The sequence below is a fragment of the Oncorhynchus tshawytscha genome, linkage group LG02 (genome assembly GCF_018296145.1).
Source record: "Oncorhynchus tshawytscha isolate Ot180627B linkage group LG02, Otsh_v2.0, whole genome shotgun sequence".
In the NCBI taxonomy this organism is placed as follows: domain Eukaryota; kingdom Metazoa; phylum Chordata; class Actinopteri; order Salmoniformes; family Salmonidae; genus Oncorhynchus; species Oncorhynchus tshawytscha.
Window position 1 is genome coordinate 61,873,132 of NC_056430.1, and position 22,737 is coordinate 61,895,868.

Below are 22,737 nucleotides of genomic sequence, written 5' to 3' on the forward strand. Positions count from 1 at the left end.
TTGTCATTACACTAGCATCATCGCTAACGGATACGGAAAGTGAAGAAACAAACACACACATTCCAGTGCCGTTGCCTCTTCAGAAAGTTGAAGGAAAATACAAATCACTAATGCATTTTGTTCATGTCTTACTGTATGATAGGGAAGAGTCGGGTAAGTTGAGCCATTTTTAACATATTGTAACGGTTTTCTTTAAGTGAAGTAGAGGTGGACCAAAACGCAGCGTGGTGGTTATTCATGTTTTTTAATAAAGACACTATACATGAATAAACTAACAAAAACAAGAAACGTGGAAAACCAAAAACAGCCCTATCTGGTGCAAAACACAGAGACAGGAACAATCACCCACAAACACAGTGAAACCCAGGCTACCTAAATATGGTTCCCAATCAGAGACAATGACTAACACCTGCCTCTGATTGAGAACCATATCAGGCCAGACATAGAAATAGACAAACAAGACATCCAACATAGAATGCCCACTCAGATCACACCCTGACCAACCAAAACATAGAAACATACAAAGCAAACTATGGTCAGGGTGTGACATATATAGTATTCTTTCTTTCTAACAAAGATATGTACATATATTTAAGGATGGTCTGTATCCCTGGAAATAATTAGAATTAATGTAAACATTAGTTTTGAAAACTTGTCCCAAAAAAATGTATCTCTTGGCACAACTTATAGGGTAGCCGCCTTCAAATGTTTGTACTGAATTAAAAATTACCACTACCCTTTTTAAAAACATGTATTTCTTTGTTTCCCAAACACAATTCAACACAATCACAATCACTTTTTTGTATTTTAACACAGGCCAGGCCCTGTTGTTACCTCATATCCCAGCGATAATGCATTGCATTATGCCTGGGAAGAAAACACTTCAAACTTTCCATTGGCTCAAACATTTTTTTTAATGTTTAATTTATTACAATTTTACCCCCTTTTTCTCCCCAATTTCATAGTATCCAATTATTAGTAGTTACTACCTTGTCTCATCGCTACAACTCCCGTACGGGCTCGGGAGAGACGAAGGTCAAAAGTCATGCGTCCTACGAAACACAACCCAACGAAACACAACCCAACCGCACTGCTTCTTAACACAGTGCGCATCCAAACCGGAAGCCAGCTGCACCAATGTGTCAGAGGAAACACCGTGCACCTAGCGACCTGGTTAGCGCGCACTGCGCCCGGCCCGCCACAGGAGTCGCTGGTACGCGATGAGACGAGGATAACCCTACCGGCCAAACCCTCCCTAACCCGGATGACGCTAGGCCAATTGTGCCTCGCCCCACGGACCTCCCAGTTGCGTCCGGCTGCGACAGAGCCTGTGTGCGAATCCAGAGTCTCTGGTGGCACAGCTAGTGCTGCAATGCAATGCCCTAGACCACTGCGCCACCTGGGAGGCCCTTGGCTCAAACATTTTGACTATATTAGCCCACACAGCTACAAGGATGCTCTTTCATGCTAAGGACCTCATATTGAGGCTTGTAGAGACCTCAACTGATGCATATAACAATCTTAAAAGTATCTACTTTGGTTAAAGTTAAATGGAACCTTTATTTAACTGGGCAAGTCAGTTACGAACATATTCTTATTTACAATGAAAGCCTACCCTGGCCAAACCCGGACTACACAGGGCGAATTGGGTGCTGCCCGTCCCGCCCAATCATGGCCAAATATGATACTGCCTGGAATTGAACCAGGGGCTGTAATGACAACTCTTGCACCGAGATGCAGTACCTTAGACCTCTGCGCCACTCGGGAGCCCATGAGGCTTGTTTAGATACAGTTGAAGTCGGAAGTTTACATACACCTTAGCCAAATACATTTAAACTTAGTATTTCACAATTCCTGACATTTAATCTTATTAAGAAATCCCAGTTTTAGGGCTGTTAGGATCACCACTTTATTTTAAGAATGTGAAATGTCAGAATAATAGTAGAGAGAATGATTTATTTCAGCTTTTATTTCTTTATTGTAGTAATGAGTACTTATGTGTTTTAGCTGTGGAGTGATTGTGTGTGTTTGTGTACGTATCTGTCCCTGTGGTCCACCGCTACTGAGAGCTGAGTGGATTGGACATGGGGGCTGTGGGAGTGTATGGTCAGGGTCAGCGTGTCGAGTAAGGGTCAGAAGACTATCAACATTGTCGGGGGGAGCCGTCAAGCTCAGATCAGTCCCTGGAGCAGAAACTGACCTACTCTCTATCCGTACGCCTCATGTACAAAAGGTTACCAAAGGTTGAGAGCATCAACTAACATAAGGGACGACAGTCAACTCTGATAACTGATAAATGTAATGGCTTGGGACAGTTGTGGCACTTTGCACTAAACCGGAACACGCAGTTAGTTATCAGAGGCAATTAAAAATGATGCAATTGAATTGGGACTAGGAGCTATATTGCACTTTTTAAACAATTGATCTAATGTGCACTTATCAGGAGTTGACTGTGGTGCGGGATGACACCATTGAATTTTCCATTTCGAATTTGTGAGTTAATTTTCAGCTAAAGTTGTTGGATGTCAGACGTATAAACAAATTGTGTGACTCCACTCTTGCTTATAAGATGCTTACAAGATAAGCTCCTGCTATGCCATGCACACAGCATTAAGAGAGCCAGCCAAGGTCAACATTGATAACTATGGCCCGCGGTAGTCGGCTGAAAATTGAAGGGTGTGACATATGTCTGGTCTCATTAGCTTTGTTTGCACCCCACTAAGTCCCCTGTCGTTGCGATGCTAAGAGCCTGCTCTCTGAACCCTCCCTGCAGTAGCAGCAAAGCTGCAGATTAGTGCCGAGCCTGTCTAGCTGTGGGGAGTTGAGCTTTTTACTCGCCGCCTGATGGATTTGTGTGACCGGTCACTTTAGAGTTCTGCTGCACTATGTAACTGAAAATAACATGCTTTCTGAAGTATTACTATTATTGTATTAGTCTGTTTCTTCAGCTGCAAGCCTTAGGAAAGTTACTAGCAAGCAAAGCCAGGATAGCAGTTTACCTGTTGCGTTTGATATGCACCACAGGTCACAGAGTGAGTAATCAATGTGGTTTATCATTGGAGACTCATCGATCTTGGTTGTTGCCTCTGTTTGTTTGTTTAGTCTATCTCTCTCTCTCTCTTACTGACTATTATCCACCTGTGGTACCTGTAGTCGATAATCTCAAAGTGTGAGTGTGAGTAATCTACGTGAGTGTGAGTAATCTACGTGTTGTGGTGTATCATATGCTTTGGAGAGACAGCAATCTCGGTTGTTGCGTCTGTTGTTTGTTTAGTCTCGCTCACAGTCTCGTATTGACTAATATACGTCTGCTGTTCTAGACGCACCTGGGATGTCTGTTGTGTCTGCTCTGACTCACTGTTTGATCCTGACTAAATGTCTCGTCTGCTGTTTTTTTTATTTGTCTGCAGGTTGAGTCTGGCGTAATGAGAGGTGGGATGACCAGACACTGAGGGAAAAGGAGCAGACACTGAGGAAAAAGGAGACAGAGGAGTGAGTGTTCACCGTGGGAGAGCTCCTCATCACTCTCCCCCCCTGACAGCTGCACCAATGTTTTCTCCCGACCAGGAAAACATCTCCACCACCCCAGCCTCCACCAAAGTGCCAGTCAAATACGGAGAGCTCATTGTTCTTGGGTAAGAGGAGGCTTAATTGCATTTTGTTGCTTATGTACAGTAGGGTTATCCTAATCTGATATTAGTGAGGGGGTGGGCAGGCAAGTGCAAGTGTTGGTTCAGGGATGTATTTATTATTTTTTGGGTGGTGGGGGTTGAGGTGAGAGGTTATTATTTATGATACTCTTTGAAGAGGTAGGATTTCAGGTGCTTTCGGGAAGATGTGCAGGGACTCTGCTGTCCTAGCTTCAGGGTGAAGCTGGTTCCACCATTGGGGTGCCAGGACAGGAGTGGGAGGGCCAAGAGACCAAAGTAGGCAGAACTGAGTGTTTGGTTGGGGTGTAGGGTATGAGCATAGCCTGAAGGTAGGGAGGGGCAGTTCCTCTTGCTGCTCCATAGGCAAGTACCATGATCTAGTATTGCAAGTACCATGGTCATTGGCCTTGTTATCACAGGTGCAGCGTAATGCTTGGGTTTCTATCTCCAACAGTGAAGTACTAATACCTACATAACAATGCAAAACATTCCAAAAGTGAAAAATTAAGAAATTAAGAAATCAATGGAACGGAGTCAAACGTGGTTTCCATATGTGTGATGTGTTTGGTACCGTTCCATTGATTCCATTCCAGCTATTACAATGAGCATGTCCTCCTATATCTCCTCCCACCAGCCTCCACTATATATATATATATACTGTATATATACAGTGCATTCGGAAAGTATTCAGACCCCTTTCCTTTTTCCACATTTTGTTACGTTACAGCGTTATTCTAAAATAGATTAAAAATATTTTTTCTCATCAATCGCATTCAGACCCTTTGCTATTAGACTCAAAATTGAGCTCAGTTCCATCCTGTTTCCATTGATCATCCTTGAGATGTTTCTAAAACTTGATTGTAGTAAATTAAATTGATTGGACATGATTCGGAAAGGCTGTCTATATAAGGTCCCACAGTTGACAGTGCATGCCAGAGCAAAAACAAAACCATGAGGTTGAAGGAATTGTCCGTCGAGCTCCGAGATAGGATTGTGTCGAGGCACAGATCTGGGGAAGGGTACCAAAAAATGTCAGCAGCATTGACGTTCCCCAAGAACACGGTGGCCATCATTCTTAAATGGAAGAAGTTTGGAACAACCAAGACTCTTCCTAGAGCTGGCCACCTGGCCGAACTGAGCAATCGGGGGAGAATGGCCTTGGTCAGGGAGGTGACCGAGAAACAGTTTCTCTGTGGAGATGGGAGATCCTTCCAGAGGGACAGTGGTAGAGTGGCCAGACGGAAAAAAAGGCACATGACAGCCCTCTTGGAGTTTGCCAAAAGGCACCTAAAGATTCTCTGGTCGGATGAAACCACGATTGAACTCTTTAGCCTGAATGCTGTAACGATGTACACTGAGAGTTGGGAAGCAAGTTCAGGGAGTGAATACATTTAATGAATAAACAACCATGAACTTATCAAGAAACACAAACAGCTCACCGACATGATACAGAAACAATAACGCCTGGGGAAGGAACCAAAGGGATTGACATAAATAGGGCAGGTAATCAAGGAGGTGATGGAGTCCAGATGAGTGTCCATAAGCGCTGGTGCGTGTGACGATGGTGACAGGTGTGCGTAATAATCAGCAATCTGGTGACTTAGAGGCCAGTGAGGGAGTATACGTGACAAATGCCAAGCGTCACGTCTGGAGCAAACCTGGCACCGTCCCTATGGTGAAGCATGGTGGTGGCAGCATCATGCTGTGGGGATGTTTTTCATAGGAAGGGACTGGGAGACCAGTCAGGATTGAGGGAAAGATGAATGGAGGAATGTACAGGGAAATCCTTGATGAAAACTTGCTCCAGAGCACTCAGACTGGGGGCGAAGTTTCACCTTCCAGCAGGACAATGACCCTAAGCACACAAGGGGTCAGAAAACTTTCCAAATGCACTGTGTGTATATATATATATATTAAATATATTTATTTAAAAAATATAAATAAACTTTCAAATGTCTCTCCTGTGAAGACTTGCGACATACACCTAGTTTCCTGAAATGAGTCACATATGGGGTAACTCCTTCAAGACTGTTGGAAAAGCATTCCTCGGGAAGCTGGTTGAGAGAATGCCAAGAGTGTGCAAAGCTGTCATCAAGGCAAAGGGTGGATACTTTGAAGAATCGCAAATATAAAATATATGATTCCACATGTGTTATTTCATAGTTTTGATGTCTTCACTATTATTCTACAATGTAGAAAATAGTAAAAATAAATAAAAACCCAGGTACTGTATGTACAGTGCCTTGCGAAAGTATTCGGCCCCCTTGAACTTTGCGACCTTTTGCCACATTTCAGGCTTCAAACATAAAGATATAAAACTGTATTTTTTTGTGAAGAATCAACAACAAGTGGGACACAATCATGAAGTGGAACGACATTTATTGGATATTTCAAACTTTTTTAACCAATCAAAAACTGAAAAATTGGGCGTGCAAAATTATTCGGCCCCTTTACTTTCAGTGCAGCAAACTCTCTCCAGAAGTTCAGTGAGGATCTCTGAATGATCCAATGTTGACCTAAATGACTATTGATGATAAATACAATCCACCTGTGTGTAATCAAGTCTCCGTATAAATGCACCTGCACTGTGATAGTCTCAGAGGTCCGTTAAAAGCGCAGAGAGCATCATGAAGAACAAGGAACACACCAGGCAGGTCCGAGATACTGTTGTGAAGAAGTTTAAAGCCGGATTTGGATACAAAAAGATTTCCCAAGCTTTAAACATACCAAGGAGCACTGTGCAAGCGATAATATTGAAATGGAAGGAGTATCAGACCACTGCAAATCTACCAAGACCTGGCCGTCCCTCTAAACTTTCAGCTCATACAAGGAGAAGACTGATCAGAGATGCAGCCAAGAGGCCCATGATCACTCTGGATGAACTGCAGAGATCTACAGCTGAGGTGGGAGACTCTGTCCATAGGACAACAATCAGTCGTATATTGCACAAATCTGGCCTTTATGGAAGAGTGGCAAGAAGAAAGCCATTTCTTAAAGATATCCATAAAAAGTGTCGTTTAAAGTTTGCCACAAGCCACCTGGGAGACACACCAAACATGTGGAAGAAGGTGCTCTGGTCAGATGAAACCAAAATTGAACTTTTTGGCAACAATGCAAAACGTTATGTTTGGCGTAAAAGCAACACAGCTCATCACCCTGAACACACCATCCCCACTGTCAAACATGGTGGTGGCAGCATCATGGTTTGGGCCTGCTTTTCTTCAGCAGGGACAGGGAAGATGGTTAAAAGTGATGGGAAGATGGATGGAGCCAAATACAGGACCATTCTGGAAGAAAACCTGATGGAGTCTGCAAAAGACCTGAGACTGGGACGGAGATTTGTCTTCCAACAAGACAATGATCCAAAACATAAAGCAAAATCTACAATGGAATGGTTAAAAAATAAACATATCCAGGTGTTAGAATGGCCCATTCAAAGTCCAGACCTGAATCCAATCGAGAATCTGTGGAAAGAACTGAAAACTGCTGTTCACAAATGCTCTCCATCCAACCTCACTGAGCTCGAGCTGTTTTGCAAGGAGGAATGGGAAAAAAATTCAGTCTCTCGATGTGCAAAACTGATAGAGACAATTTTTCAGTTTTTGATTTGTTAAAAAAGTTTGAAATATCCAATAAATGTCGTTCCACTTCATGATTGTGTCCCACTTGTTGTTGATTCTTCACAAAAAAATACAGTTTTATATCTTTATGTTTGAAGCCTGAAATGTGGCAAAAGGTTGCAAAGTTCAAGGGGGCCGAATACTTTCGCAAGGCACTGTATATATATATATATATATATATATATATATATATATATATATATATAGGCCCTAGTTAGCAGCCTATTTTTCTGTTGTTCCTTGTGATTTTTGACTCGTTAATATCTCGTATCTCACCCCGCTATATTAGGTTTCCCTTCTTCATTGGATAATTAGACCTAGATGTGCGCCTCCGAAAGATCTGACTATCCCCTTCTAAGCGTATTTAGACAGGCAACCTATATTAATATAATCATGTCTCTGACCTCTCTCATAATTCTATTATTATATTTCGCCTTCCAATTTACGTTTTTCTGCCTACGTCTTCTGACCCTATTATACGTTTTAGGTCTCACCATTAGCTAGTTTAAATTGGCAGTGGCAACAGATGCCCAGGGTCATTATGGACCCTGCTTCATTGTTGAATTTACAACTAATTCCTGTCTTCCATTTGCATAGAATACTTGGTTCCCTTTAAAACATTTTTCTCCACACAAAATTCTAAAGACAGATCACCAGATATAAACTCCTTCAGATATTTTAGCGTCTAACACCCAGAATACATTAAAATCATTTAATGCAATCATACAGATATTATCCCCTATATCCGTGAATAAAAAAGTATTTTTTGCAGCTGAGGTTTCAATGTTGGTAGGATCTCGTCACCGTTTCTGTCGCATACTAGTCTCTCGATGTGCACCGGCCTGTAAAGAACCCTCTGAATGGGGCCAGGTCTTTAATCTATTGATATTTCATTTGCCCGTGCACGGTTTCGGTGTCTCCATGGAACGACAGAAAAAGATATTGAGATCCGGCTCCGAAGGACCAAGCTATCAAGAGATTTTTCAATCCCAATGATAATAACTAACAATACATAAGCTTTGACCAATTCCTGAGATTTGTAAGACCCTGGGTTTAATAAAAATTAGGCAAAGACTCAGCTTATGCAAAAGGTTCGTACAGTTAATTCATGAGAGCGCTCTGAAGTCCATAATACAAAGACATCCATTGTAATACTCCGGGTGTCGTGGGTGTGGAGTCAAACGCAGGAGACAGAGAGTACAATGTTGTGTTCTTTAATTGCACTCACAATAATAACGGCCCCAAAACACAGGGAATGAAAAATGACTACTGAAAAATGCACGACCAGGAACTAACACGTTCCTCTACTACAGAGCCGAAGGTTACAATGAATAATCCCGCACAACAACCAGGTGGGCCGGCTGTCTAATAAAGACAAACTAATCATCACAAACAGGTGCTACCAATAAACATACAAGGAGGGGGAGGAAAAACAATCAGTGGCAGCTAATAGGCCGGTGACGACGACCGCCGAGCGCCACCCGACCGGGAAGGGAAACCACCCTCGGTCGGACTCGTGACATCCATTTTATAACTCATACGCACATACATACACATGAACAGTAGATGAGTTGTATCTTTCCCCATAGTTCTCACCACTGTTTATCACTACCAAGCCGACAGTTCCATTCCCCCGAGATTAGAGGAACCTTGAAAGGACTCCCTGTCCTATCGTAAGTTTCTCAGAGTTCTAGTCAGGTCAGGTCATACACAGTTGAATTGTTCTCGGTATCTCCTTATACACCGTTGAATTGTTCTCGGTATCTCCTTAGTCACACACACTCACACATGTCTCTACCGAACCTTATTGGACTTACGTTTAGTACTTTAATTATTCATTATACATTCTACATATATTAATAATCACTAATAGTTACGTCTCAGGGTGGAATTCTTTAATCATTACCTTTAAGCATATAAATTCCCTTATCAAGCCGTCATACCGCTCAGGAAGGAGAAGCCTTCTGTCTCCTAGAGATGAAGATACTTTGTTAAGAAAAGTACAAATCAATCCCAGAACAACAGCCTTGTGAAGATGCTGCAGGAAACAGGTACAAAAGTATCTATATCCACAGTAAAACGAGTCCTATGTTGACATAACCTGAAAGGCCGCTCAGCAAGGAAGAAGCCACTGCTCCAAAACCGCCATAAAAAAGCCATACTACAGTTTGCAACTGCACATGGGGACAAAGATCGTACTTTGTGGAGAAATGTCCTCTGGTCTGATGAAACAAAAAAAATAACTGTTTGGCATTATGACCATCTTTATGTTTGGAGGAAAAAGGTGGAGGCTTGCAAGCTGAAGAACACCATCCCAACTGTGAAGCACGGGTTGGCAGCATCATGTTGTGGGGGTGCTTTGCTGCAGGAGGGACTGGTGCACTTCACAGAATACATGGCATCATGAGGCAGGACAATTATGTGAATATATTGAAGCAACACCTCAAGACACAAGTCAGGAAGTTAAAGCTTGGTCGCAAATGGGTCTTGCAAATAGACATAGGCCCTAAGCATACTTCCAACGTTGTGGCAAAATGGCTTAAGGACAACAAAGTCAAGGTATTAGAGTGGCCATCACAAAGCTCTGACTTCAATCCTATAGAAAATTTGTGGGCAGAACTGAAAAACCATGTGCGAGCAAGGAGGCCTACAAACCTGACTCAGTTACACTAGCTCTGTCAAGAGGAATGGGCCAAATTTCACCCAACTTATTGTGGAAGCTTGTGGAAGGCTACCCGAAACATTTGGCCAAAGATAAACAATTTAAAGGCAATGCTACCAAATACTAATTGAGTGTATTTAAACTTCTGACCCACTGGGAATGTGATGTAAGAAATAAAAGCTGAAATAAATCATTCTCTGTACTATTATTCTGACATTTCACATTCTTAAAATAAAGTGGTGATCCTAACTGACCTAAGACAGGACATTTTTACTAGTACTAAATGTCAGAAATGGTGAAAAAAATGAGTTTAAAGGTGTTTGGATAAGGTGTATGTAAACTTCCGACTTCAACTGTACCAAGAGAGTTTTCATCTGTATTTTTTATACCACCAAAGAACGATGCTGGTACTAAGACCACACTCAATGAGCTGTATACCACCATAAGCAAACAGGACCATGCGCATCCAGAGATGCTCCTCCTAGTGGCCGGGGACTTTAATGCAGGGAAACTTAAATCCATTTACCTAATTTCCACCAGCATGTTAAATGTGCAACCAGAGGGAAAAAAACTCTAGACCACCTTTACTCCACACACAGAGATGCGTACAAAGCTCTCCCTCGCCCTCCATTTGGCAATTCTGACCATAATTATATCCTCCTGATTCCTACTTACAAGCAGAAATTGAAGCAGGAAGCACCAGTGACTCGGTCAATCAAAAACTGGTCAGATGAAGCAGATGCTAAACTACAGGAAGGTTATGCTAACACAGACTGGAATATGTTCCGGGATTCATCCGATGGCATTGAGGAGTACACCACATCAGTCACTGGCTTCATCAATAAGTGTTTCGAGGACGTCGTCCCCACAGTGACTGTGCATACATACCCCAACCAGAAGCCATGGATTACAGGCAACATCTGCACTGAGCTAAAGGGCAGTGTTGCCGCTTTCATGGAGTGGGTCTCTAACCCGGAAGCATATAAGGCAAATGGTCAATACAGGACTAAGATCAAATTGTACTACTCCGGCTCCGATGCTTGTCAGATGTGGCAGGGCTTGCAAACTATTACAGACTACAAAGGGAAGCACAGCCAAGAGCTGCCCAGTGACACGAGCCTACCAGACGAGCTAAATTAATTCTATGCTCGCTTCGAGACAAGTAACACTGAAACATGCATGAGAGCATCAGCTGTTCCGGACGACTGTGTGATCACTCTCTCCTCAGCCGATGTGTGTAAGACCTTTAAATAGGTCAACATTCACAGACAGATTACCAGGACGTGTACTCCGACCATGCGCTGACCAACTGGCAAGTGTCTTCACTGATATTTTCAACCTCTCCCTGTCTGAGTCTGTAATACCAACATGTTTTAAGCAAACCACCATAGTTCCTGTGCCCAAGAACACTAAGGTAACCTGCCTAAATGACTACCGACCCATGGCACTCACGTAAGGTAGCCATGAAGTGCTTTGAAAGGCTGGTCGTGGCACACATCAACACAATTATCCCAGAAACCCTGACCCACTCCAATTTGCATACCGCCGCAACAGATCCTCAGATGATGCAATCTCTATTGCATTCCACACTGCCCTTTCCCACCTGGACAAAAGGAACACCTATGTGAGAATGCTATTCATTGACTACAGCTCAGCGTTCAACACCATAGTGCCCTCAAAGCACACCCCTAAGCTAAGGACCCTGGGACTAAACACCTCCATCTGCAACTGGATCCTGGACTTCCTGACGTGCCACCCCCAGGTGGTAAGGGTTGGTAACAACACATCCACACGCTGCTCCTCAACACCGGGGCCCCTCAGGGGTGTGCGCTCAGTCCCCTCCTGTACTCCCTGTTCAGTCATGACTGCACGGCTAGGCACGACTCCAACACCATCATTGCGTTTTCTGATGACACAACAGTGGTAGGCCTGGTCACCGACAACAATGAGACAGCCTATAGGGAGGAGGTCATACCTGGCTGTGTGGTGCCAGGACAACAACCTCTCCCTCAATGTGATCAAGACTAAAGACATGATTGTGGACTACAGGAAAAGGAGGACCGGTCACGCCCCCATTCTCATCGACCGGGCTGTAGTGGAGCAGGTTGAGAGCTTCAAGTTCCTTTGTGTCCACATCACCAATAAACTAACATGGTCCAAGCAAAGGAAATGGGATGGTGCATTGCTGCAGAATGCTGTGGTAGCCATGTTGGTTAAGTGTGTCTTGAATTCTAAATAAATCACAGACAGTGTCACCAGCAAAGTACCGCCAGACCATCACACCTCCTCCTCCGTGCTTCACAGTGGGAACCACACATGCGGAGATCATCCGTTCCCCTAATCTTTATCTCACAAAGACACAGTGGTTGTAACCAAAAATCTCACATTTGGACTCATCAGACCAAATTACAGATTTCCACCGGTCTAATGTCCATTGCTCATGTTTCTTGTTCCAAGCAAGTCTCTTCTTATTATTGGTGTTCTTTGGTAGCGGTTTCTTTGCAGCAATTTGACCATTAAGGCCTGGTTCACGCAGTCTCCTCTGAACAGTTGATGTTGAGATGTGTCTTGAACTCTGTGAAGCACAGGTCACTGACCATCTCGAATCCCACCGTACCTTCTCCGATGTGCAATCTGGTTTCCGAGCCGGTCACGGGTGCACCTCAGCCACGCTCAAGGTACTAAACGATATCATAACCACCATCAATAAAAGACAGTACTGTGCAGCCGTCTTCATTGACCTTGCCAAGGCTTTCGACTCTGTCAATCACCATATTCTTATCGGCAGACTCAGTAGCCTCGGTTTTTCTGATGACTGCCATGCCTGGTTCACCAACTACTTTGCAGACAGAGTTCAGTGTGTCAAATCGGAGGGCATGCTGTCCGGTCCTCTGACAGTCTCTATGGGGGTGCCACAGGGTTCAATTCTCGGGCCGACTCTTTTCTCTGTATATATCAATGATGTTGCTCTTGCTGCGGGCGATTCCCTGATCCACCTCTACGCAGACGACACTGTGCTTGGACACTGTGCTATCTAACCTCCAAATGAGCTTCAATGCCATACAACACTCCTTCCGTGGCCTCCAACTGCTCTTAAACGCTAGTAAAACCAAATGCATGCTTTACAACTGTTCGCTGCCTGCACCCGCACGCCTGACTAGCATCACCACCCTGGATGGTTCCGACCTTGAATATGTGGACATCTATAAGTACCTAGGTGTCTGGCTAGACTGTAAACTCTCCTTCCAGACTCATATCAAACATCTCCAATCGAAAATCAAATCTAGAGTCGGCTTTCTATTCCGCAACAAAGCCTCCTTCACTCACGCCGCCAAATTTACCCTAGTAAAACTGACTATCCTACCGATCCTCGACTTCGGCGATGTCATCTACAAAATAGCTTCCAACACTCTACTCAGCAAACTGGATGCAGTTTATCACAGTGCCATCCGTTTTGTCACTAAAGCACCTTATACCACCCACCACTGCGACCTGTATGCTCTAGTCAGCTGGCCCTCGCTACATATTCGTCACCAGACCCACTGGCTCCAGGTCATCTACAAGTCCATGCTAGGTAAAGCTCCGCCTTATCTCAGTTCACTGGTCACGATGGCAACACCCACCCGTAGCACGCGCTCCAGCAGGTGTATCTCACTGATCATCCCTAAAGCCAACACCTCATTTGGCCGCCTTTCGTTCCAGGTCTCTGCTGCCTGTGACTGGAACGAATTGCAAAAATCGCTGAAGTTGGAGACTTTTATCTCCCTCACCAACTTCAAACATCTGCTATCTGAGCAGCTAACCGATCGCTGCAGCTGTACATAGTCTATCGGTAAATAGCCCACCCATTTTTACCTACCTCATCCCCATACTGTTTTTATTTATGTACTTTTCTGCTCTTTTGCACACCAATATCTCTACCTGTACATGACCATCTGATCATGTATCACTCCAGTGTTAATCTGCAAAATTGTAATTATTCGCCTACCTCCTCATGCCTTTTGCACACAATGTATATAGACTCTCTTTTTTTTCTACTGTGTTATTGACTAGTTAATTGTTTACTCCATGTGTAACTCTGTGTTGTCTGTTCACACTGCTATGCTTTATCTTGGCCAGGTCGCAGTTGCAAATGAGAACTTGTTCTCAACTAGCCTACCTGGTTAAATAAAGGTGAAATAAAAATAAAAATAAAATACATTTATTTGGGCTGCAATCTGAGGTGCAGTTAACTCTAATGAACTTATCCTCTGCAACAGAGCAAACTATGGGTCTTCCTTTCCTGTGGCGGTCTTCATGAGATCCAGTTTCATCATTGATGGTTTTTGCGACTGCACTTGAAGAAACTTTACATTTTCCAGATTGACTGACCTTCATGTCTTAAAGTAGCGATGGACTGTCGTTTCTCTTTGCTTATTTGAGCTGTTCTTGCCATAATATGGACTTGGTCTTTTTCCAGATAGGTGCTCTCTTTTGTATACCTTGTCACAACACAACTGATTGGCTCAAATGCATTAAGAAGGAAAGAAATTCCACATTAACTTTAAACAAGGCACACCTGTTAATTTAAATGCATTCCAGGTGACTACCTCATGGAACTGGTTGAGATAATACCAAGAGTGTGCAAAGCTGTCATCAAGGCAAAGGGTGGCTACTTTGAAGAATCTCAAACATAAAATATATTTTGATTTGTTTAACACTTTTATGGTTACCACATGATTGCATATGTGTTATTTCATAGTTTTGGTGTTTGGTGTTATTTCATAGTTTTTACAAAAAAACTCTTGACTGTTAACTCTAATGAACTTTTGACTGATACTATATAAACTGAGCAAAAAGAGAAACGCTCTCTCACTGTCAACTGCGTTTATTTTCAGCAAACTTAACATCTGTAAATATTTGTATGAACATAACAAGATTCAACAACTGAGACATAAACTGAACAAGTTCCACAGACATGTGACGAACAGGAATGTAATAATGTGTCCCTGAACAAAGGGGTAACAGTCAGTATCTGGTGTGGCCACCAGCTGCATTAAGTACTGCAGTGCATCTCCTCCTCATGGACTGCAACAGATTTGCCAGTTCTTGCTGTGAGATGTTACCCCAATCTTCCACCAAGGTGCCTGCAAGTTCCCAGACATTTCTGGGGGCAATGGCCCTAGCCCTCACCCTCCGATCCAAGAGGTCCCAGACGTACTCAATGGGATTGAGATATGAGATCCAGGTTCTTCGCTGGCCATGGCAGAACACTGACATTCCTGTCTTGCAGGAAATAACACACAGAATGAGCAGTATGGCTGGTGGCATTGTCATGCTGGAGGGTCATGTCAGGATGAGCCTGCAGGAAGGGTACTGCATGAGGGAGGAGGATGTCTTCCCTGTAACTCACAGCATTGAGATTGCCTGTAATGACAACAAGCTCAGTCCGATGATGCTGTGACACACTGCCTCAGACAATGACAGACACTCCACCTCCAAATCGATCCCGCTCCAGAGTACAGGCCTCGGTGTAACACTCTTTCCTTCGACGATAAATGTTAATCCGACCATTACCCCTGGTGAGACAAAACCTCGACACATCAGTGAATAGCACTTTTTGCCAGTCCTGTCTGGTCCAGCGATGGTGGGTTTGTGCTCATAGGCGACGTTGTGATGTCTGGTGAGGACCTGGCTTACCACAATCCCTCAATCCAGTCTCTCTCAGCCTATTGCGGACAGTCTGGGCACTGATGGAGGGATTGTGCTTTACTGGTGTAACTCGGGCAGTTGTTGTTGCTATCCTGTACTTGTCCTGCAGGTGTGATGTTCAGATGTACCGATCCTGTGCAGGTGTTGTTACACGTGGTCTGCCACTGTGAGGACGATCAGCTTTCCGTCCTGTCTCCCTGTAGCGCTGTCTTAGACGTCTCACAGTACGGACATTGCAATTTATTGCCCTGGCCACATCTGCAGTCTTCATGCCTCCTTGCAGCATGCCTAAGGTACGGTCACACAGATGAGCAGGGACCCTGAGCATCTTTCTTTTGGTGTTTTTCAGAGTCAGTAGAAAGGCCTCTTTAGTGTCCTAAGTTTTAATAACTGTGACCTTAATTGCCTACCATCTGTAAACTGTTAGTGTCTTAACGACCGTTCCACAGGTGCATGTTCATTAATTGTTTATGGTTCATTGAACAAGCATGGGAAACATTGTTTAAACCCTTTACAAATGAAGATCTGTGAAGTTATTTGGATTTTTACAAATTATCTTTGAAGGACAGCGTCCTGAAACAGGGACGTTTCTTTTTTTGCTGCGTTTACATTTTAAACATCACACACAGCCTACATTTGAGTACATACACACAAAATATCAAGGTCAAATAGGGGAGAGGCATAGTGCGGTAATGTGTTGCCATTTCTGTTTTTTTGCAAACAGGATACATGTTTTGGAATATTTTTATTCTTTACAGGCTTCCTTCTTTTCACTCTGTAAATTAGCTTAGTATGTGGAGTAACTGCAATGTTGTTGATCCATCCTCAGTTTTCTCCTATCACAACAATTAAACTCTGTTACTATTTTAAAGTCAGCATTGGACTCATGGTGAAATCCCCGACTGGTTTCCTTCCTCTCTGGCAACTGAGTTAGGAAGGACGCCTTTATCTTCATAGTGACTGGGTGTATTGATACACCAACCAAAGTGTCATTTATAACTTCATCATGCTCAAAGGGATATTCAATGTCTGCTTCGACCCCCCCCCCATCTACTCCATGGTCTTTGTCGTTGAATATGTGTTTGAAGTTCACTATTCCACTGAGGGACCTTACAGATGTGTTGTGTGGAGTACAGAAATTAGGTAGTGATTCAAAAATAATTTTAAACACTATAATTGCACACAGAGTGAGTCCATGCAACTTATTATGTGACTTGTTAACCTTTTTCTTTTTTTACTTCATTATGTATTTAGGTTTGCCATAAAAAAAAGGGTGAGTAGTTATTGACACAAGACATTTCAACTTTTCATTTTTTATTCATTTGTAAAAATGTCTAAAAACACAATTCGACTTTGACATTATGGTGCATTGTGTGTAGACCAGTAATAAAAATAACACAACAAAATGTGGAAAAAGTCAAGGGATGTGAATACTTTCTGAAGGCACTGTACATGTTAAGTTGCTTATTGGCAACTGTGGTATGCTACAACTGTGCTACGTGGAGGTTCTTTGAAATAAATGCAAGTCAGCACTTATGCTCTAAATGTGAACCACATTGTTCCAACTTCCAACAGACACAATGGTACATGTTAATTTACAATATTTGAACTGGGCAGTTTTGTTTCTTTTTGAAAGGGGGAGCAGGGTGGTTCTATCTAAATCCAATTAAATGTACACTGCAACTCACCCACAGTGAGGGTAAACAAAGAGCTGCTGGCTTCCTGAGTGTAAGCCATTTTTTTGGACAAAGGAGAATGTAGCCTATGTGGCGCGGAGAGGGAGGATGTGAGCTGAGTTGTTGGTGGTTGTTGTGACTTCGAAAGTATTCTGTCACGTTCACGTTGTATTCAGCAGTAGAACGGTCTGAAAAGAAACAATGTTCAACTGACAATTAGGTGGTCATAGACTACTTTCTTTTTGCAGTTCCAAGTAGTTAACAAAAGCATTGGTTGTCTCAGTTAGCACTGGATGTAATGCTACCAGTTAAGACGTGAAATTAGATAATACAGTCTTAATACTTCAGCTTGTCCAGGAAAAGTAGGTAGCTGCAACAGGAAAGCCCTCATTTCCCAATGAAATCTTTGCACAGCAGATGCTGGCAGGGGTAAGTGACCAAAAGATAACCTCATAGCTTAGCTCCTCTGATTGGACCAAAGAGGATTGGGCCTTGTTTTAATGGAGATCTGACTGCAACAAACCCAACGCTGGAGTGTGACCTTATTCCACCAAGGAATAACAGTAGACGGTTGACCCCTCTCAGTGGTCACTTTATTTTAGAAGTGGATCAAATGACTTCATTACATTTACATTTGAGTCATTTAGCAGACACTTCTATCTAGAGCGACATACAGCAGCAATTAGAGTTAGGTGCCTTGCTCAAGGGCACATCTATAGTTTTCATTAATTTCCCTTTTAAATGGGTTTACAGTGGTTAAACTATTTGTTTTATTTGTGTTCAGAATCTTAGTTAGCATAGTCTTATTTTGCATAGTCTTATTTTCACATATTAAAATAAAAATGTACACTATGTGGCCAAACGTATGTGGACACCTGCTCGTCGAACATCTCATTCCAAAATCATGGTCATTAATATGGAGTTGGTCCCCCCTGCAATAACAACATCCACTCTTCTGGGAAGGCCTTCCACTAGATGTTGGAACATTGCTGAGGGGATATGCTTGCATTCAGCCAAAAGAGCATTAATGAGGTTGGGCACTGATGTTGGGCGATTAGGCCTGGCTCGCAGTCGACATTCCAATTCATCCCAAAGGTATTTGATGGGGTTGAGGTCACGGATCTGTGGAGGTCGGTCAAGTTCTTCCACACCGATCTGGTCAAACCATTTCTGTATGGACCTCAATTTGTGCACGGGGGCATTGTCATGGTGAAACAGGAAAGGGCCTTCCCCAAACTATTGCCACAAAGTTGGAAGCACAGAATCGTCTAGAATGTCATTGTATGCTGTAGTGTTAAGATTTCCCTTCATTGGAACTAAGGGGCCTAGACCAAACCATGAAAATCAGCCACAGAACATTATTCCTCCTCCACCAAACTTTACAGTTGGCATATGCATTTGGGCAGGTAGCGTTATCATGGCATCCGCCAAACCCAGATTCATCCGTCAGAAACCCAGCCTAATACCCCAAACAGCAAACAACAGCAAACAATGAAGATGTAGAAGCAGGGTGGCTAGGAAAAACTCCCTAGAAAGGCAGGAACCTAGGAAGAAATCTAGAGAGGACCAGGCTCTGAGGGGTGGCCAGTCCTCTTCTGGCTGTGCCGGGTGGAGATTATAACAGGACATGCTCAAGATGTTCAAACGTTCATAGATGACCAACAGGGTCAAATAATAATAATTTGCAGTGGTTGTAGGTCAGCACCTCAGGAGGTCGGCACCTCAGGAGTAAATGTCAGTTGGCTTTTCATAGCCGATCATTCAGAGTTAGAGACAGCAGGTGCGGTAGAGAGAGAGAGTCGAAAACAGCAGGTCCGGTAAACAGGTCAGGGTTCCATAGCCGCAGGCAGAACAGTTGAAACTGGAGCAGCAGCACGGCCAGGTGGACTGGGGATAGCAAGGAGTCATCAGGCCAGGTAGTCCTGAGGCATGGTCCTAGGGCTAAGACAGGAGAAATACTCCAGATATAACAGACTGACCCTAGCCCCCTGACACAAACTATTGCAGCATAAATACTGGCGGCTGAGACAGGGTGGGTCGCGAGACACCGTGGCCCCATTCAACAATACCCCCGGACAGGGCCAACCAGGCAGGATATAACCCCACCCACTTTGCCAAAGCACAGCCCCCACACCACTAGAGGGATATCTTCAACCACCAACTTACTACCCTGAGACAAGGCCGAGTATAGCCCACGAAGATCTCCCCCACGGCACAAACTCGAGGGGGGGCGCCAACCCGGACAGGAAGATCACGTCAGTGACTCAACCCACTCAATTGACGCACCCCTCCTAGGGACGGCATGGAAGAGCACCAGTAAGCCAGTGACTCAGCCCCCATAATAGGGTTAGAGGCAGAAAATCCCAGTGGAGAAAGGGGAACCGGCCAGGTAGAGACAGCAAGGGCGGTTCGTCGCTCCAGTGCCTTTCCTTTCACCTTCACACCCCTAGGCCAGACTACACTCATCATAGGACCTACTGAAGAGATGAGTCTTCAATAAAGACTTAAAGGTCGAGACCGAGTCTGCGTCTCTCACATCGATAGGCAGACCATTCCATAAAAATTGAGCTCTATAGGAGAATGCCCTGCCTCCAGCTGTTTGCTTAGAAATTCTAAGGACAATAAGGAGGCCTGCATCTTGTGACCGTAGTGTACATGTAGGTATGTACGGCAGGACCAGATCGGAGAGATAGGTAGGAGCAAGCCCATGTCATGTCATGAAGCTCCCAACGAACAGTTATTGTGCTGACGTTGCTTCCAGAGGTAGTTTGGAACTCTGTAGTGAGTGTTGCAACCGAGGACAGACGTTTTTTACACGCTACGTGCTTCAGCGGCCCCGTTCTGTGAGTTTGTGTGGCCTACCACTTTGCGGTTGAGCCATTACTCCAAGACGTTTCCACTTCCCAATAACAGCACTCACAGTTGATCGGCGCTTCTCTAGTGGGGCAGAAATTTTATGAACTGACTTGTTGGAAAGGGGGCATCCTAAGACGGTGCCACGTTGAAAGTCACTGAGCTCTTCAGTAAGGCCATTCCACTGCCAATGTTTTTCTATGGAGATTTCATAGCTCTGTGCTCAAATTTATACATTTTTAATTTTAATTTTACCTTTATTTAAGCAGGCAAGTCAGTTAAGAACAAATTCTTATTTTCAATGACGGCCTAGGAACAGTGGGTTAACTGCCTGTTCAGGGGCACAACGACAGATTTGTACCTTGTCAGCTCGGGGGTTTGAACTTGCAACCTTCCGGTTACTAGTCCAACGCTCTAACCACTAGGCTACCCTGCCACTAGGCTACCCGGAATATTATATATATTTAAACATTACGTGGGCTGACAGGGTAGCTGTGGTTAGAGTGTTTGACTAGTAACTGTGGTGTGTGTGTGTGTGTGTGTGTGTGTGTGTGTGTGTGTGTGTGTGTGTGTGTGTGTGTGTGTGTGTGTATGTGTATATATTACATATGTATTCAGACCTTTTACTCAGTAATTTGTTGAAGCACCTTTGGCAGCGATTACAGCCTTGAGTCTTCATGGCTATGATGCTACAAGCTTGGCACATCTGTATTTGGGGAGTTTCTCACATTCTTTGCATTCAAGCTCTGTCAGGTTGGATTGGGTGCGTCACTGAACAGCTATGTTCAGGTCTCTTCAGAGGTGTTTGATCGGTTTCAAGTCCGGGGTCTAGCTGGGCCATTCAAGAACATTCAGAGACTAGGGTCGTTGTCCTGTTGGAGGGGAACCTTCGCCCCTGTCTGAGGTCCTGAGCACTCTGGAGCAGGTTTTCTTGAAGGATCTCTCAGTACTTTGCTCCGTTCATCTATCCCTCCATCCTGACTAGTCTCACAGTCCCTGCCACTGAAAAACATCCCCACAGCATGATGCTGCCACCACCATGCTTCACCGTCGGGATTGTGCCAGTTTTCTTCCAGACGTGATGCTTGGCTTTCAGGCCAAAGAGTTCAATCTTGGTTTCATCAGACCAGAAAATCTTGTTTGTCTGAGAGTCTTTAGGTGCCCATTGGCAAACTCCAAGCGGGCTGTCATGTGTATTTTTTTTCTTGTCTGGCCACTCTACCATAAAAGCCTGATTGGTGGAGTGCTGCAGAGATCGTTGTCCTTCTGGAAGATTGTCCCATCTCCACACAGAAACTCTGGAGCCATGTCAGAGTGACCATTGGGTTCTTGGTCACCTCCCTGAACAAGGCCCTTCTCCCTCGATTGCTCAGTTTGGCCGGACGGCCAGCTCTAGGAAGAGTCTTGGTGGTTCCAAACTTCTTTCATTCAAGAATGATGGAGGCCACTGTGTTCTTGGGGACCTTCAATACTACAGCCATTTTTTGTTACCCTTCCCCAGATCTGTGCCTCGACACAATCCTGTCTTGGAGCTCTACGGACAATTCCTTTGACCTCATGGCTTAGTTTTTGCTTTGACATGCACTGTCAACTGTGAGACCTTATATAGACAGGTGTGTGCCTTTCAAAATCATGTCCAATCAAGTGAATTTACCACAAATGGACTCCAATTAAGTTGTAGAAACATCTCAAGGATGATCATTGGAAACAGGATGCACCTGAGCTCAATTTCGAGTCTCATTGTAAAAGGTCTGAATACTTATGTAAATTGGGTATTTCATTTTTTATTTTGAATACATTTGCTAACATTTCTGAAAAACAGTTTTTTAGAACAAGGCTGAAATGTAACAAAATGTGGAACAAGTCAAGGGGTCTGAATTCTTTCCGAATGCACTATATACAGTGGGGCAAAAAAGTATTTAGTCAGCCACCAATTGTGCAAGTTCTCCCACTTAACAAGATGAGAGAGGCCTGTAATTTTCATCATAGGTACACATTTATTTGCAAATTATGGTGGAAAATAAGTATTTGGTCAATAACAAAAGTTTATCTCAATACTTTGTTATATACCCTTTGTTGGCAATAACAGAGGTCAAATGTTTTCTGTAAGTCTTTACAATGTTTTCACACACTGTTGTTGGTATTTTGGCCCATTCCTCCATGCAGATCTCCTCTAGAGCAGTGATGTTTTGGGGCTGTTGCTGGGCAACACGGACTTTCAACTCCCTCCAAATATTTTCTATGGGGTTGAGATCTGGAGACTGGCTAGGCCACTCCAGGACCTTGAAATGCTTCTTACGAAGCCACTCCTTCGTTGCCCGGGTGGTGTGTTTGGGATCATTGTCATGCTGAAAGACCCAGCCACGTTTCATCTTCAATGCCCTTGCTGATGGAAGGAGGTTTTCACTCAAAATCTCACGATACATGGCCCCATTCATTCTTTCCTTTACACGGATCAGTCGTCCTGGTCCCTTTGCAGAAAAACAGCCTCAAAGCATGATGTTTCCATCCCCATGCTTCACAGTAGGTATGGTGTTCTTTGGATGCAACTCAGCATTCTTTGTCCTCCAAACACGACGAGTTGA

General features: G+C 43.8%; 1 protein-coding gene across 2 annotated transcripts in view; it reads left to right on the plus strand.

Moving 5' to 3' along the window:
- LOC112265302 (E3 ubiquitin-protein ligase pellino homolog 1) overlaps positions 1–22,737 on the plus strand; it is a 55,716-nt gene that overhangs the window by 24,952 nt on the left and 8,027 nt on the right. The window contains exons 1-2 of one of the 2 annotated variants that reach the window (XM_024442472.2): positions 2,910–3,032; positions 3,411–3,635. In XM_024442472.2, coding sequence (XP_024298240.1) covers positions 3,550–3,635 — 86 coding nt within the window. In that variant the 5' untranslated portion in view covers positions 2,910–3,032; positions 3,411–3,549. Of the gene's footprint in view, positions 1–2,909; positions 3,033–3,410; positions 3,636–22,737 lie in introns of those variants that run through there. The other variant, XM_024442464.2, reaches the window with a different exon arrangement.